Genomic DNA, 13,890 nt, shown 5'->3' with positions numbered 1-13,890 from the left:
CACTTCCTGTCCTTAATGTACAGTACTCACTTAATCTCTGTTGCTATGCAGAACAAGGCAGTCAAGTGCTGTGATTGGCTTATGATGAATATATGTAGCGATATTGTAAGTGCCTGTGTGATAGCAGTGCTAATCAGTGCACCTGCAGTCAAGCAACCGGAGAGTGGCGTGCCTCCATTTTGAGCATGCTCACCATGGTGCCTGGATATTGTATGTTTTACTGTAAAGGAAAATCGGAGACAGGGTCCTATTCAATCAATCAATCTTTATTGTCCCACATGGGGGAAATTTGATTCACAGCCAGGGTTTTAAAACAACTTCATTAAAAACAGAAGACAGTTAAGCAATAAGCAAAAATAAAAACATACAATAAGGTAATAAAACAATTATGAAATACAATATATAGTGAGAAGTGAGGTAAAAACAGGACATATTGTATCTCTAGGTGCAAAGAGCAGTATCAGTGCAATATTGTGCCTATCAATTACTGTAGAGACAAATGAGACCTTGGATCTCTTGGTCCTCCTTACTGGCACCCTAAAATGGCGGCCTTTGGGCAGTCGCTCAAACTCCTCTGGGGGAGGTCAGGACAACCTAAAATGGCCTTGGCCTTCTGAAGGACCTGCCTGTGGTGAATGTCCTGGAGCTGGACCTGACTCACCCCCACTGTCTTACTAGCCACCTTAACGAGGTGCCAAGTCTGTTCTTACAGGCCAGGTTGAGGTTCTCATATCATGCAACAATAAAAATTTTTAAAAAAGGGATAAAACCGACTCCATAAATCAGAGTCATCATTACATTACAAACATTAAAAAGTTTGTTTTTCTCGGGAAGAAAAGACATTGCTGGCCTTTCTTTGAGACAGCATCTGCATTGGGTTCAAAACACAATTTGTTGTCCATTACAGTACCCAGGTGTTTGTGGTTGTCCACCAGCTCCATGTCATCACCTTTGATACCAGGGGGCTAGGCGGTGAGAACTTTCTGGAATCGATACTCATGTCCTTACTGTTTGATACGTTTAACTGAAGGAAAATGGAAGAATATTGGCTGTAGTGATGGGTCATCTTCAGTATTGATTTACTGTTAAGGCTCTTATTTCCTGCTTGGAGGTTTGAGTTCAGCAAGTTGGTTCGTAGCCGTTTGCCTTCCCCTAATCACCCTTTCATTTAGTTTCTGAGCTGTTCAGAATGATGTGAACAAGGGCTGTGTTTTGTTTCAGATTCGTGCTGGTCTGCCATTTTCTAAATTGAATTTTTGCATGCGTTCTGGTAAATGGGATTAGGGCTCTTGTTAGTGCGGTGACCGGCTCTGACCGCATTAGCGGCGTCCCGTCTCTGCGCTAATGGAGTGCGCTTTTCAAACGGCTATGCACCGCGGCTTCGCGAGGGGATGATGTCACCGCACTTCTGTGTTGCCGGCCAGGCTGGGTGACCACCGCCAGAGTGGTGGCGTACTGTTAGTGAGGTGCCAAACAGCTCTGTCAACACACTGCAAGGCACTTTAAACAGAGCACCAACAAAGCTTTATGGTCTTTGTACTAGAAAGGTGCTATATAAATGAGCTTTATGTACTCCCTAGGTGCAATGTTCCGGGGAGGGAGGATCATTTATTTACTCTGCAATAAAAGTCTCTCTTAACAAGTGTAACTCGTCTTATAATGAGGCTGACAATCAAAATCTTTTTGAAAATACAATATTTTTTAAGTTACCGTTTTACTTGGCAAGTGAGATTTTCTTACCCTGTTGACAAATCTTGAAATTTGTCTAAATGTCTCAGCTCATTGGAAATATTTTCCTCTTATTTAGCAAAAAAACACCTGGTACATTAAGTACAGCCAGCTTTCTTGCACAGTACGTTTACTGCCTGTGTGGTGTAATTTATAAAAGAATCATTCCAAACTAAGCAGACATATATGGCCTTGCCTGTGGACTTCAACCTGTGGCTGCATGCACTTGCATTACTTGAAAAGGCCAGACAGGTTGAGGCAGAGTTGAGGCCAGCAGGGATGATACAGAAGCTGAACAGATTAATGCTGTGAGGCAGGTGTCACGGTAGACGAGCCCCCAGGGGAACACGGACAGCGTATATGGGTTCCTCACGCAGGGCAGAGATGTTGTGTTTGGTCGGCATGGAAACACCGGGTCATTGCTTCATTGATGAGAGATACTGTGCAGTTGGGCATCTGCCCTGCAGAAACTGTGCTTCTCTGCTGCTCTGAGGACATGGGCTGCCAGTAGCGTAGTGGTTAGGGTACATGACTGGGAAGGTCGGCGGTTCGATTCCCGGTGTAGCCACAATAAGATCCGCACAGCTGTTGGGCCCTTGAGCAAGGCCCTTAACCCTGCATTGCTCCAGGGGGAATTGTCTCCTGCGTAGTCTAATCAACTGTACGTCGCTCTGGATAAGAGCGTCTGCCAAATGCCAATAATGTAGTGTAACATGGGATGGATGAGTTTGGTACATTAATCCAGCTTGTGTGAAAACTCTTGTTCTTAACCCTTTTAGGTGTCAGATAAAGATGTGTTTAGAATGTTCAAAACTGAACATTCTAATGCTGATGTCACAATCGCTACTGGTAACTGAATGCAGTGGAGTTCTAGAACACTGAATTTGAATTCAGAAAAAGCATTCCAAAAAAACCTGGTTAACCTGATTTGCTCAATTGGATAATATCTAAGCACTGCAAGCTCTCCAGGAAAAGTGCATATACTAAGTTAAACCTACCGATATGACCATAGAGGTCGTAAAAAGACCAATGAAGAACGAGGCCTAGCTCAGCTTGTAGTGGCCAGAGCTGAGCTGGTCAGTGCGGCCTAATAGAAAGCTGCTCTGTGGGGTATAGAAGAGAGGAAGAGCGTTCCCCAGCCAGTCAAACTCCCTGACAGACACCACCGCCTCCTCCCAGGCACTTTGCCCGTTGGGGAGACTACAACATTTTGACAGCGCTCCTCCCGAGCGGGGAGCGCAGATGGCGGCGTAATTAGCAGCACGCTGAGGCTCCGCCAGGCCTCCCACGTCTCCCTGATTGGTGGAGCTGGAGGGCGACTCAATGAGGTCACCAGGAGGGGTAAACCCAAAACGGCAATCAAGGCCTCTGTGAGCGTGTGGGGGGAGAGAGAGTTCTGACTCACCCCCGACTCCTTTTCAGTTACACACCTCCGTCCCTTTAGGCGTGCTGTAGCCTAGTGCCCAAGGTGTTTGACCGGGACCTGGAAGGTTGCTGGTTTAAGCCCCGGGGTTGCCACAATAAGTTCAGGCCCCTAACCATGTATTGCTCCAGGGGGCTTGGCCCCTTAGTCGAATCAACTGTATGTTGCTTTGGATAAAAGCGTCAGCTAATGAACTGCAATGTAATTTGCTCAGATCTGGCTGAATGTGCGTTCATAGCAGCCGTCTCACGCTTTCCGGGTCTGCCGTAGAAGTGCTCGCTCCAGCGTGAATTCGGACCAGACACCGGGAACTGGAGAGGGTGGGAGGGGTTTAGGCAGTGAGGCACCTGGGAGTATGGCTGCTCAGTGCTATGAGCTTTTTGCCCGTTGACCTTCAATGTTAAAACCCAAGCTGATTTAACAACCACCTGTCAGGGGAACACTCTTCCTCTCCTCTCCATCCCACAGAACAGCTTCCTCTGAGGAATTAGACCGCACTGACCAGCTGAGCTCCACAACAAATCAAACCATACAGTTTATTATGTGTAGTAGTTTGTGAAACAATTTATTTATTGAATTTACAATAGAAAGCCTATGGAGCTGTTCTTTGGTTGCTAAATTAGCTTGGGTTTTTACGTTGAAGTCTTTTGCACTAAGCACTCATATTTCCGGGTGCTTCTCTGCTTAGGTAGGCCGAGGGCGTGCTTTCCTGTCGAGCTATATACGCTTGTGTATGACATGCTGCCTGCCTAGCCATGGACGGGGGCCGGTGATGTTGCTAGGAGACGGCCTGCGTCACAGGGCCTTTTCAGCCCTGAGGGTTCCTCCCTCCGTTTTCAGGAGAACCATCGGAGAGCAGAGGATGCTGGGAAACGTAATTACCCCGAGTAATGGGGGAATGGTGGAGGTCGCTGTCATGTTATCTGCTTCGCAGAGAGAAATCAGACAGGACATTCATCTAATAACATGAACAATATAATTATATCTGATGCTCTGAAATGTTATTAGAACTGTGCAGGTTGTATCACATTTGTAAAGTCTAGAGTTGTTTGTGTTACAGTTGTGGAGAAACGGCAGTCAACGCAATCTTGTTAACCCACTGACTGCGTAGCTCTGTTAATTGCGACCCTCTGCAAGGCTGCAGACCTGGGACAAACATGTCTTTGTTTTGGATACTTTTCTACGCTTTACCGAGCTTGTCTGGTGTATTGGAACCTATGAAGTACTCTCAAAAAGTGCAAATCCAGAAGGTTTGCACCTCTGAAAAAGTGCAAGAGGAAGTTCTGGTCTTCTTGGTTAGCCCAATACACCAGGGAAGCTCAATCAAGCACAGAAAGGTATTTGAATCCAAAACAATTACGCATTTGACCAAGGTCTGCTTGGCTTTTGGCTGGCATGTTTCTGCTTGTTTCACAGAAACAGACAGCGTGCCCTCCATTCGAAGCTCCCTTTAGGGAACTCAGTCTGTATTACAGCCGACTCTCAACCCATATACAATCCCCCCAGTGGCCTGGGTTCGATTCCCAGCCCTGGCTCTGCCTGTACTGTGATCACATCTGTATCTGTAGCCCTCTCTGCTGTCCCCATCGGATTACAGTGGAAAACTACACAAGGAGGGCGAGCTATCCAGGGCTCCACAGTGCTCCCGTTTTGATGTGTGAGAATGGAAGAATTGATGTGCGCTAACTGTAAAAAGTATTTAGGAGCACATCTACTAATTCCCCTCTGAAAAAATGGGCCCTGCTGTGTGCTCTTTAAAAAAAATAATCCCTTTTAGTTTACTCCAGTTAAGCTTGTTAATTCGGTTAGAACTTGAAACAGAATCCGTGATGAAGGCTACTGATCCACGCTGTCCAGGTACTGTAGCTAGCACTTTCTCTCCCCCTCTATCATTGATTTTTCTCTTTCTCCAAAAACCTAAGTCCGCTTAATCCAGCCTCCAACAGATTCCAGGGCCTTTCAGAGGGAGATTTGAGGCAGAAGTAGGTCAGAGTAGTTCCTGACTTGGCTGGTACCGGTATTAACATGGGACTTCAGAGGGGTAATTAAAGCGCATCAAGCCTTGGCCCCCCTGGCTACTCCTGGGGAACCCCACTGATCTTACCCCACTCAGGCTGGCTTTTGAAACACCCCCCCAGAGGGACCCTGAATGTTTGGCCCCCGCTGAGCCGCCCCACCCTGGGAGAGCTCTGCAGGTGTTCGTGGGCGCGTGCCCGGACTCACCATCGACCAGTTATAATCCTCGGGCATCCGCTGCAGTTATTCAGCAAGCGTAGCCGTCGCGGCTCTGTTGCTTCTCGGACACACAGTACTGTCCCCGTCACAGTTAATGAAGACAGGGCGGGGGTGCGTTGTGGAGAATGTGCCTGTGGGTGAGCAGGGGGAATTGTGGGAAATTTAATTTGGGAAAACTGCAATGAATAGTATATGTACAAGGGGTAAGTGAGTATGGCATTATGTATAACGTCCAACCAACTATACTATCCATAGCCATACCAGGGAATGGATGTGGCTCAACAGGGCTCATTTTCCTTGCCGATGCGTGTGATTTTTGAATATTTTAAATATACAAGGTTGTACAAGTGTGACTTCAAAATTTACTTAAAAAATGATTTTCTCTTTCGTTGCTCAATTTAACTGTGCACACTTCAATACGTGTTTATTTATCACAGGTCATATCATATTGTCATTGCAATATTGAACAACATTATCGGATGTTTTACTCATATCTTGCTGCCCTATTCGCAATATTCAGAAGTGTTATCGCATATTTTCCTTTTTTTGTGCATCCCAAATCGCAATATTCCACAGGGTTATCGCATATTTTCCTCATATCATGCAACCCTACAGAAAACCAGTGGTTTCCCATCTTTCCAGACTGGGGAGCATGGAGTAAACCCCCCTCCCTGAGAGCCTGAGCAGTCTTCCCTGGCGCAGTAACGCACTGCGATATGAGCAGCTGTAAATAGAATGATTTGAGCGCGTCGCTATCTGTCGGCATATTTTATGTGCTGTGCATACTTGTCATGCTGCCTCCGTGTTAGAGTCTGAAAACCGGGGAACGTGAATTCACCATCTGTTGGGTTTGTGGTTGTTACTGTACATCGTTCTGTGTTTTTCTGTGCCAAAGCTTGTTTGGTGGAACTGTCGCATTGCTCAGCCCAAACTGCACCCAAGAACACCAAAACATGGACGACACACCATTAAAACATACATTGTGCCAGATTGTGCAATCCCGTTCAGTTCTCTGTGCTCTCCTCCATTATTACATGCTTTCAAGGGCTGAATTTTAAGTATTATATCAATTAATCAAGCCTCCTTTGGGTCTCATTAATTTATTCTCACCTAAACCCCTAGGAGGAAGGATATGAAATAATTATCATCACCGTTCTGCTGTCTCTTATTTTCTTGAAGCGCAACGTTTTAATATTTTATGCCGTCTGCGTTTTTGTCTCACCCAGGCCAGTCAGCTTGGTGTTTACAAAGCATTCATCGACAACTACAAAGTGGCGGTGGAGACGGCGGAGAAATGCAGCCAGGCCAACTCCCAGTTCCAGAAGATATCGGAGGTTAGTACGGCCTGGACTTTATTCTCTGTGTTGAATAATGCACACTGGAGCCGTGTTTAACATCCCTGCTGCTCCGCCAGAGGGCCTTTGAACTGTTCCCGTTGCTCTTGCTGTGAAGGTTTTCACATTTTTTTGGTGTATTTTAACTGCAAGCACTTTGTGCTTTCACTGTGTTTGATACGGAGAGGGAAATTCACAGGAAAGAAGAAGGAAAACTATTAGAAATTACAGGCGACACACGGTGCGGTATACAGGCTCAATACTGGTAATAACTTTTCCAAGCCTCCCTGCTAATACGTGTATTAGCAGGGAAGCTTTAAAAAGTTATTACCCAAGTGAGCAATGGGAATTAATGTTTTTAGCATTGCAGAAGAACATTACTGCTGTGAAACAGAAATTTCCTGCAAAGCTATGCAAACCCAGGTGAAGGTTTCAAATACTTTGCTGTGCTCGATTGATGTTGCCTGGTGCGATTGAGCCAGGACTAGAATGCAGAGTTTGCAATTTTGACAGTGTTTCATAGGTTCTAACGCCAGAAAAGCTCATAAAAACAAGTACATATTTCACCCAGGTATGAAGCTATGTGGCCGTCCAAACACTTTATTTTCAATCTGCATGTGTTTTTATGCAGGCTCTAAAACTGGAGAAATATCAGAAACCTGGAAACAAATCAATAGTATACTGAAGGGTTAAACTGTTATTTTACAGGTTATATAAAATTAAGTATTCTGTCCTCAACATTGCTTGTTATCTTATCATTGCAATGTTTTCTTATTAATCCGCCTCCAGTGAAATATGCATAAACATCATCTTAATGAAGCTGTTGTCATTCTGTGGTCTGAAATGAAACGCTTGCAGACTAATTAGCAAATTGGTTGCATTACTTAAATCGTATGACAAGATTTTCTGTCCAGTAATGGAAAAGGCCATTCCAACTCTTTATCGAAGAAGAGCCCTTTATTGAAGAACTCCAGAGGTCTTTATCAAAGTACTCCAGGGTTCTTTAATGAAACAGGAGGAAGTGTCTTTGTGTTAAGTTATTGTTTTATGAAATACATGTCTTTGTGTAAATAAACCTTTGCCGATAAAAGTATTATTATATGCATTATTTTTTGGGAAAAATTACTTACAAATTCCAAAATCATGAACCATTAAAAAACAAATTTAATATCAAACGCAGGGTTTGTAATTGTAATAAATTTTAGATATAATATTGTTTGGATTAAAACTAATACAGTTTATCAATATTGTTTTGTAGCTTTGACATACTAATACTTAATATTAAAAGGCTTTATTTGTCACATCAAATCACACATCACATACTAGGGCTCTACAATAAGAGCGCATCTAGTAAATGGGATGCATTAGTGTGCTCCGAAAGTTTCATTCAAACTTAGGAGTGCATGTGCTCCTTGAAAAAATGTTAGCAAAAATCCCTTGTTAGCAAAAATAACTTGCATGGAATTCTTGTATCAATAGCTTTGTGTGAAGGCAGTTCAGATACAGGAGATGATGGTCTTTCTGGACACGTTTGTCTACACATTTCTAGTCAGTCTCTTATAATAGGTTTTTAGAATTACATGGGTAGATTTCAGACCCCAAATCGCCCTTTGCTGAAATTGGGAATTTTACAGCCCCGTCTCAAAGCATTGTGGGATAGCATGTGTGTTTGTTAGTTTAAGTGCCCTCTGGGGGGAGCAGTTGAGCCCCTTGTCAGCGTGCAGCTGTTGAGTTTGTCTTCATTAGCCCTTCAGCCCTTCAGCAGGGTCTGTTGTGCTTATTAACTCCCAGTGCACGTGCCCAGTAGCCTCAGTGTAGAGGGGAAGTGGGCTAATATCACTGAGGCTGTAGCTGAACGCCACTCTGCACGTTAGCTCTGTGTATCTGTGTAGCGCGGGAGGCATTTTTCCTATGGGTGCAGCTAGCAGTATTGAGGGTGACACACGTTGCTTAATTAATATGTGTGACTGCCATGATTTAGTTGACCATATCAGACCAGTTACATTGTTTTTCACTGTTTTATTACTAAACCCTGCTGGAAAAGAAACAGCTCAAGCTAGGTTCTGAAACCGGTGGTAGCTGGTTGACCAGTTAGACCAGCTCTATGCTCAGCATGGTTCGACCAGCTCAAGCTGGTCAAGTTTCAAGTTTTGAAACAGCTGGTAGCTGGTATTTCAAGCTGGTCATGGCTGGATTTTACACCAGAGGATGCAAATTTTCTTTCCTAAACCACACTGGAGCTGTCCTGGAAGTAGCTTGGTCATGTCATGTAGTTTATGTGCTTGATTTGTTTTTGATGTACTGTTGAACACGAACAGCCAGGCTATATGGTAACATCACCTTTCTCACAATAAGCTGTCCACCGTTCGTAATGGTGGCGAGCCTGCGTGTTTGTGTGCGACCTGTGTTTTAATGACGGGAGTAACCGTGGGTGTGATTGACTCGGCCTCTCTCACCTCCCTGTTCTCTCTCCGACAGGACCTGAAAGTCAAAGGGCCAAAGGACTCCAAGGACCACACCTCGTCAGTCACCATGGAAGGTAGGCGTACGGAGCAGTTTCACATCCCGGCCCGTCAGTCAGGCCTGATGAGACAGCGAGGGAGAGAAAAGGGCGAGCTAGGGCCATGGAGCTCAATGAGGGCGCGAGAGAGAGAGGGGGCGAGCGGCATGGAGCTCAATGAGGGAGAGAGAGAGAGGGGGGTGAGCGGCATGGAGCTCACTGAGGGAGAGAGAGAGAGAGCGGGCGAGCGGCATAGAGCTGAATAAGAGAGAGAGTGGACGAGCGACATAGAGCTGAATAAGAGTGAGAGAGTGGGTGAGCGGCATAGAGCTGAATCAGAGAGGGAGAGGAGAATGGGCGTGCAGGTATAGTGCTGAATAAGAGAGCAGGTGAGCGGCATAGTGCTGAATAAGAGAGAAAGAGAGCAGGTGAGCGGCATGGAGCTGAATGAGAGAGGGAGATAGAGCGGGCGAGCGCCATAGGGCTGAATGAGAGAGAGAGAGTGGAGGGCGGGCATAGAGCTGAAAAATAGAGAGAGAGCGGGTGAGCAGCATAGAGCTGAAAAAGAGAGAGAGAGCACCGCGGAGCTGAATAAGAGAGAGAGAGAGCACCGCGGAGCTGAATTGGCAGCGTGCTCCTTTAAGACGGCGTTCACTCGGCCGCCAGCCCCTCTGCTTGTGCATGCAGCGGAGGCACACACACACACACACACACACACTCACTCGCATGCTGGCTGGCTATGGAAGCTGGCGGGCTCGGGGAGATGGCACTGAGCACACAGAGGGGGACACCAACATGGAAATCCTTCTGATCCTCCGCCTGTGTTGTAACTGCACCTACGGTAAAGACCCTTCTCCGCATCCTCTCTCTCAGCTCCTCTCTGCCAGGGCACGTCTTCCTCCGTTTCTCAGGGGTTTTTAACACCACCACCCCCCCCGACAACGTGCTTGCGAGTTGGGGTAGGTTTGCCGGTTTGTGGGATTGTTTCGCACTATTCCGTCTTTCTTAGGCGGAACGGTTCTCCGTTTGCGTTTTTAAAAAGAGGGCTGTTACTTCAGCCGTATCCGCGATGCTTTCTGAGAGAGCGCGGCTTCACGTGCGCCGTGTCTGGAATCCTCCGGGTGTTTGCCGGTGGCCCCGTCTGCAGCCGGCTCTGGTGAACTTCCTTCACTTCTCCGGTTGGTGCAGGATTACCCCTCCGTGCCCGGCGGCTGCGTTCATCCCGGGTCCGGGGCGGCGGTAGCGACAGCCGTATTTCTCTCCTCGCACTTGGGAGCGCTGGGAAAAGCGGGATTTTTACCGGCTGGGGTTCCGCTCCTTTAGAGACGCTGCTGTAGGTTAACTGTGAACAACCTTATTTCTCCCAGAATGCCTGTGGGGGGGAACGCATTGTATCTGTGGTGTGGGGGGATGCAGGGTGCAGGGTTGCTTGTGTGTCTGAATTTAATTTCACTGAAGCATGGTGTTACAGCGGATTGATGGAGTGTGTGCTGTAGGTCTATGTGGAAAGAATGAGACTGTGATTCAGTTGTTTGCATGTACAGGTATGTGTGTCTGTATTTACCTGTGTGTGTGTGTGTGTGTGTGTGCGTGCACGTCTGTGTCTGCACTTCTGTGTGTGTATGTCAGTGTCTACACTTATCTGTGTGTGTGTGTGTGTCTGTACTTATCTGTGTGTGTGTGTGTCTGATCAGCAAGCACTGATCGTACTGTAATCTGTGTAGTAGTGTTTCTGCAGGAGTGTGTGTGCCTCTGTGCCTCTGTGTGCCTCTGTGTGCCTGTGTGTCTGTGTTTGCACTTGTGTGTGTGTGTCTGATCAGCAAGCACTGATCATACTGTTACCTGTGTAGCGGTGTTTCTGCAGGAGTGTGTGTGTGTGTGTGTGTGTGTGTGTGCCTTTGTGTGTGTGTGTGTGTGTGTGTGTGTGTGTGTCTAAAATACAGCAAGGTCTAATCATAAGCAGTTTGATGGTGTTTCTGCAGGTGTGCATGTGTGCGTGTGTGTGTGCACATGCGCGTGAGTCTGTGTGTGTGTGTATGTGTGTGTGTGTGTGTGTGTGTGTGTGTGTGTGTGTGTGTGTGTGTTTCCAAAGTCACTTTAACACTGAGTACCACAGAGCCGGTCTGCGATTCTGCATGCAGTTCCCGTTTCAAAGCGTTCGTTTGGGAACCTTATTAACCAACTGGTATTGATCAAATCACTGTAACAAGGCTGGAACCTGGCCATTCTATTATTGACATAGCAAAGCCAAGCCATCTGATATGGTACAATATTCCAGTGAATGTTTTAGCTGGTTCTGATTGGCTGGAATTGTCCCATGACAGGGATTTCTGTACCTTTGGTTTAGAAATTTAGTTTAGAACTTCCCATGTGAGTGAACTAATTTAGTCTCAGGTCACATGGGTCTGTTAGGTTTTTTCCCCCCAACATTCTGACCACTGCCAAATTTTGACTTTTAAAATCCAACATTCAGTTGACTCCACTGACTCAATGCAGCAGTTGTTCAGTGATCATAAAAGAAAGGCTTTTGGTCCAACACAACAACACATGACCAGTTTCTGTAAAAATCACAGAAATAAATAATAATGTTATCACAGTTGTTTCATATTACATATTTTCGATGCTATACTGTAGCCCGTAATGTAATTTCCCCCCCATTTCATGTATGTGTTACTTTTCCTTTGATTGCCACTCATTTAGAGTTAGATAGTTAGTAATTAACAGTAGATAGTTATAATTCACACATTGGGTGAATTGTTTTTGTTTCGCCAGTGAAGAGCATTCCACCGCTGCCTTTCAATCAGAAGTGACTGACTGAATCGAACGCCCTGCCACGCGACGCCTGTCTGCATTCCAAACAACGCAGTGCCATCGCCTCTCCTCTAGAGCGTTGAACACTGTCAGCCAGCCAATGTATCGCCCTCGATGACTGCACTGTTTATCACAGAGCCAATGGATCAGCCTCGATGACTGCACTGTTTATCACAGAGCCAATGGATCAGCCTTGATGACTGCACTGTTTATCACAGAGCCAATGGATCAGCCTCGATGACTGCACTGTTTATCACAGAGCCAATGGATCAGCCTCGATGACTGCACTGTTTATCACAGAGCCAATGTATCACCCTCGATGACTGCACTGTTTATCACAGAGCCAATGGATCAGCCTCGATGACTGCACTGTTTATCACAGAGCCAATGGATCAGCCTCGATGACTGCACTGTTTATCACAGAGCCAATGGATCAGCCTGGATGAGTACACTGTTTATCACAGAGCCAATGGATCAGCCTGGATGAGTGCACTGTTTATCACAGAGCCAATGGATCAGCCTCGATGACTGCACTGTTTATCACAGAGCCAATGGATCAGCCTCGATGAGTGCACTGTTTATCACAGAGCCAATGGATCAGCCTGGATGAGTACACTGTTTATCACAGAGCCAATGGATCAGCCTGGATGAGTACACTGTTTATCACAGAGCCAATGGATCAGCCTGGATGAGTGCACTGTTTATCACAGAGCCAATGGATCAGCCTGGATGACTGCACTGTTTATCACAGAGCCAATGGATCAGCCTGGATGAGTACACTGTTTATCACAGAGCCAATGGATCAGCCTGGATGAGTGCACTATTTATCACAGAGCCAATGGATCAGTCTCGATGAGTGCAAACTTATGATGTTGCTTTAATATTTATGTCTGCAGAGCAGCTGTGCATACAGGCTATGCGTAACACTGGGATAATACTGCAACGATCAGCATCCCTTTAAAGTGTATGGATGGGGGCCATGTATACAGTGCTGTGTGTTGCCTGTAATTTGGAATAGTTTGGTTTTTTCCCCTGCAATTTTGCCTGTCAGTGACCCCGCCCTAGGGAAGAGCACCAGGGAAACCCCCATGGAAAAATTGGGCCCCACCACCACTAATATTTTTTTGAGGGCCCCTATCAGTCAGTGCCCTTGGAATCGTCTAAATCCCCCCCCCCCCCCCGGCACCCCTAGGCCAAGGTATGCCCCTGCTCAATACAGCTGCTGAAGTACTGTCAGTGCTTCAGCCCTACAGGCCACACAGTGCTACAGGAGAGCGTACGATACATAGTGCAGAGTTGGGTGGAATTAGCTGAAGAATAGCAGCTGACCATTTAAAAGGGTTCCCGAAGGACCGTGCAGCTTAAACTCCACCACCCATAACCCCCTGCTCCCTCTCATACTGAAAAATGTCCTGTATTACGGTGGCTGACCTGAAGCCCATCACCAATCTCTTGTTCTCCCCCGTGCGTGAGGCTCAATGTTCAGTTGTATTTGATTGCTTCTGCTCTTACCCACTGTTTTATAGTCCTTTCTGGAACGGGGTGAAATGAAGTGAAAACCCCTGACGGGTCACAAATTGTGCAATAGTGCACCGCTAGCTCCAATTCCACTTTTTTTCGGTCCGACTCGGTACGCCATAATTCGATTGCCAGAGCATAATATTTCCTGTTCGGTAATTTATTCCACTTCAAGGCCCATGCGTACATCTCTGAGATCATACCTGACTGGTCGGGTTTGGCCCCGTCTAGACGGCCGCTTTTATATTAACGATAAACGTCCTTAATTAACCATAAATGTTGTTTTACGGTCCCCTCGGTCGAGGCCAAAGGTATTATTTTCGCTTTAAAGTTGACCGTCT

At 46.2% G+C, this 13,890-nt stretch overlaps 1 protein-coding gene across 3 annotated transcripts in view; it reads left to right on the top strand.

Annotated features, from left to right (window-relative positions):
- Positions 1-13,890, top strand: part of abr (ABR activator of RhoGEF and GTPase) — a 187,923-nt gene that overhangs the window by 88,090 nt on the left and 85,943 nt on the right. For all 3 annotated transcript variants that reach the window (XM_061250409.1, XM_061250411.1, XM_061250412.1), the window contains 2 exons: positions 6,613-6,720; positions 9,199-9,259. In XM_061250409.1, coding sequence (XP_061106393.1) covers positions 6,613-6,720; positions 9,199-9,259 — 169 coding nt within the window. The remainder of the gene's footprint in view (positions 1-6,612; positions 6,721-9,198; positions 9,260-13,890) is intronic.

Source organism: Conger conger, chromosome 7 (assembly GCF_963514075.1).
Source record: "Conger conger chromosome 7, fConCon1.1, whole genome shotgun sequence".
Classification (NCBI taxonomy): domain Eukaryota; kingdom Metazoa; phylum Chordata; class Actinopteri; order Anguilliformes; family Congridae; genus Conger; species Conger conger.
This window is presented reverse-complemented; position numbering and strand designations above follow the sequence as displayed.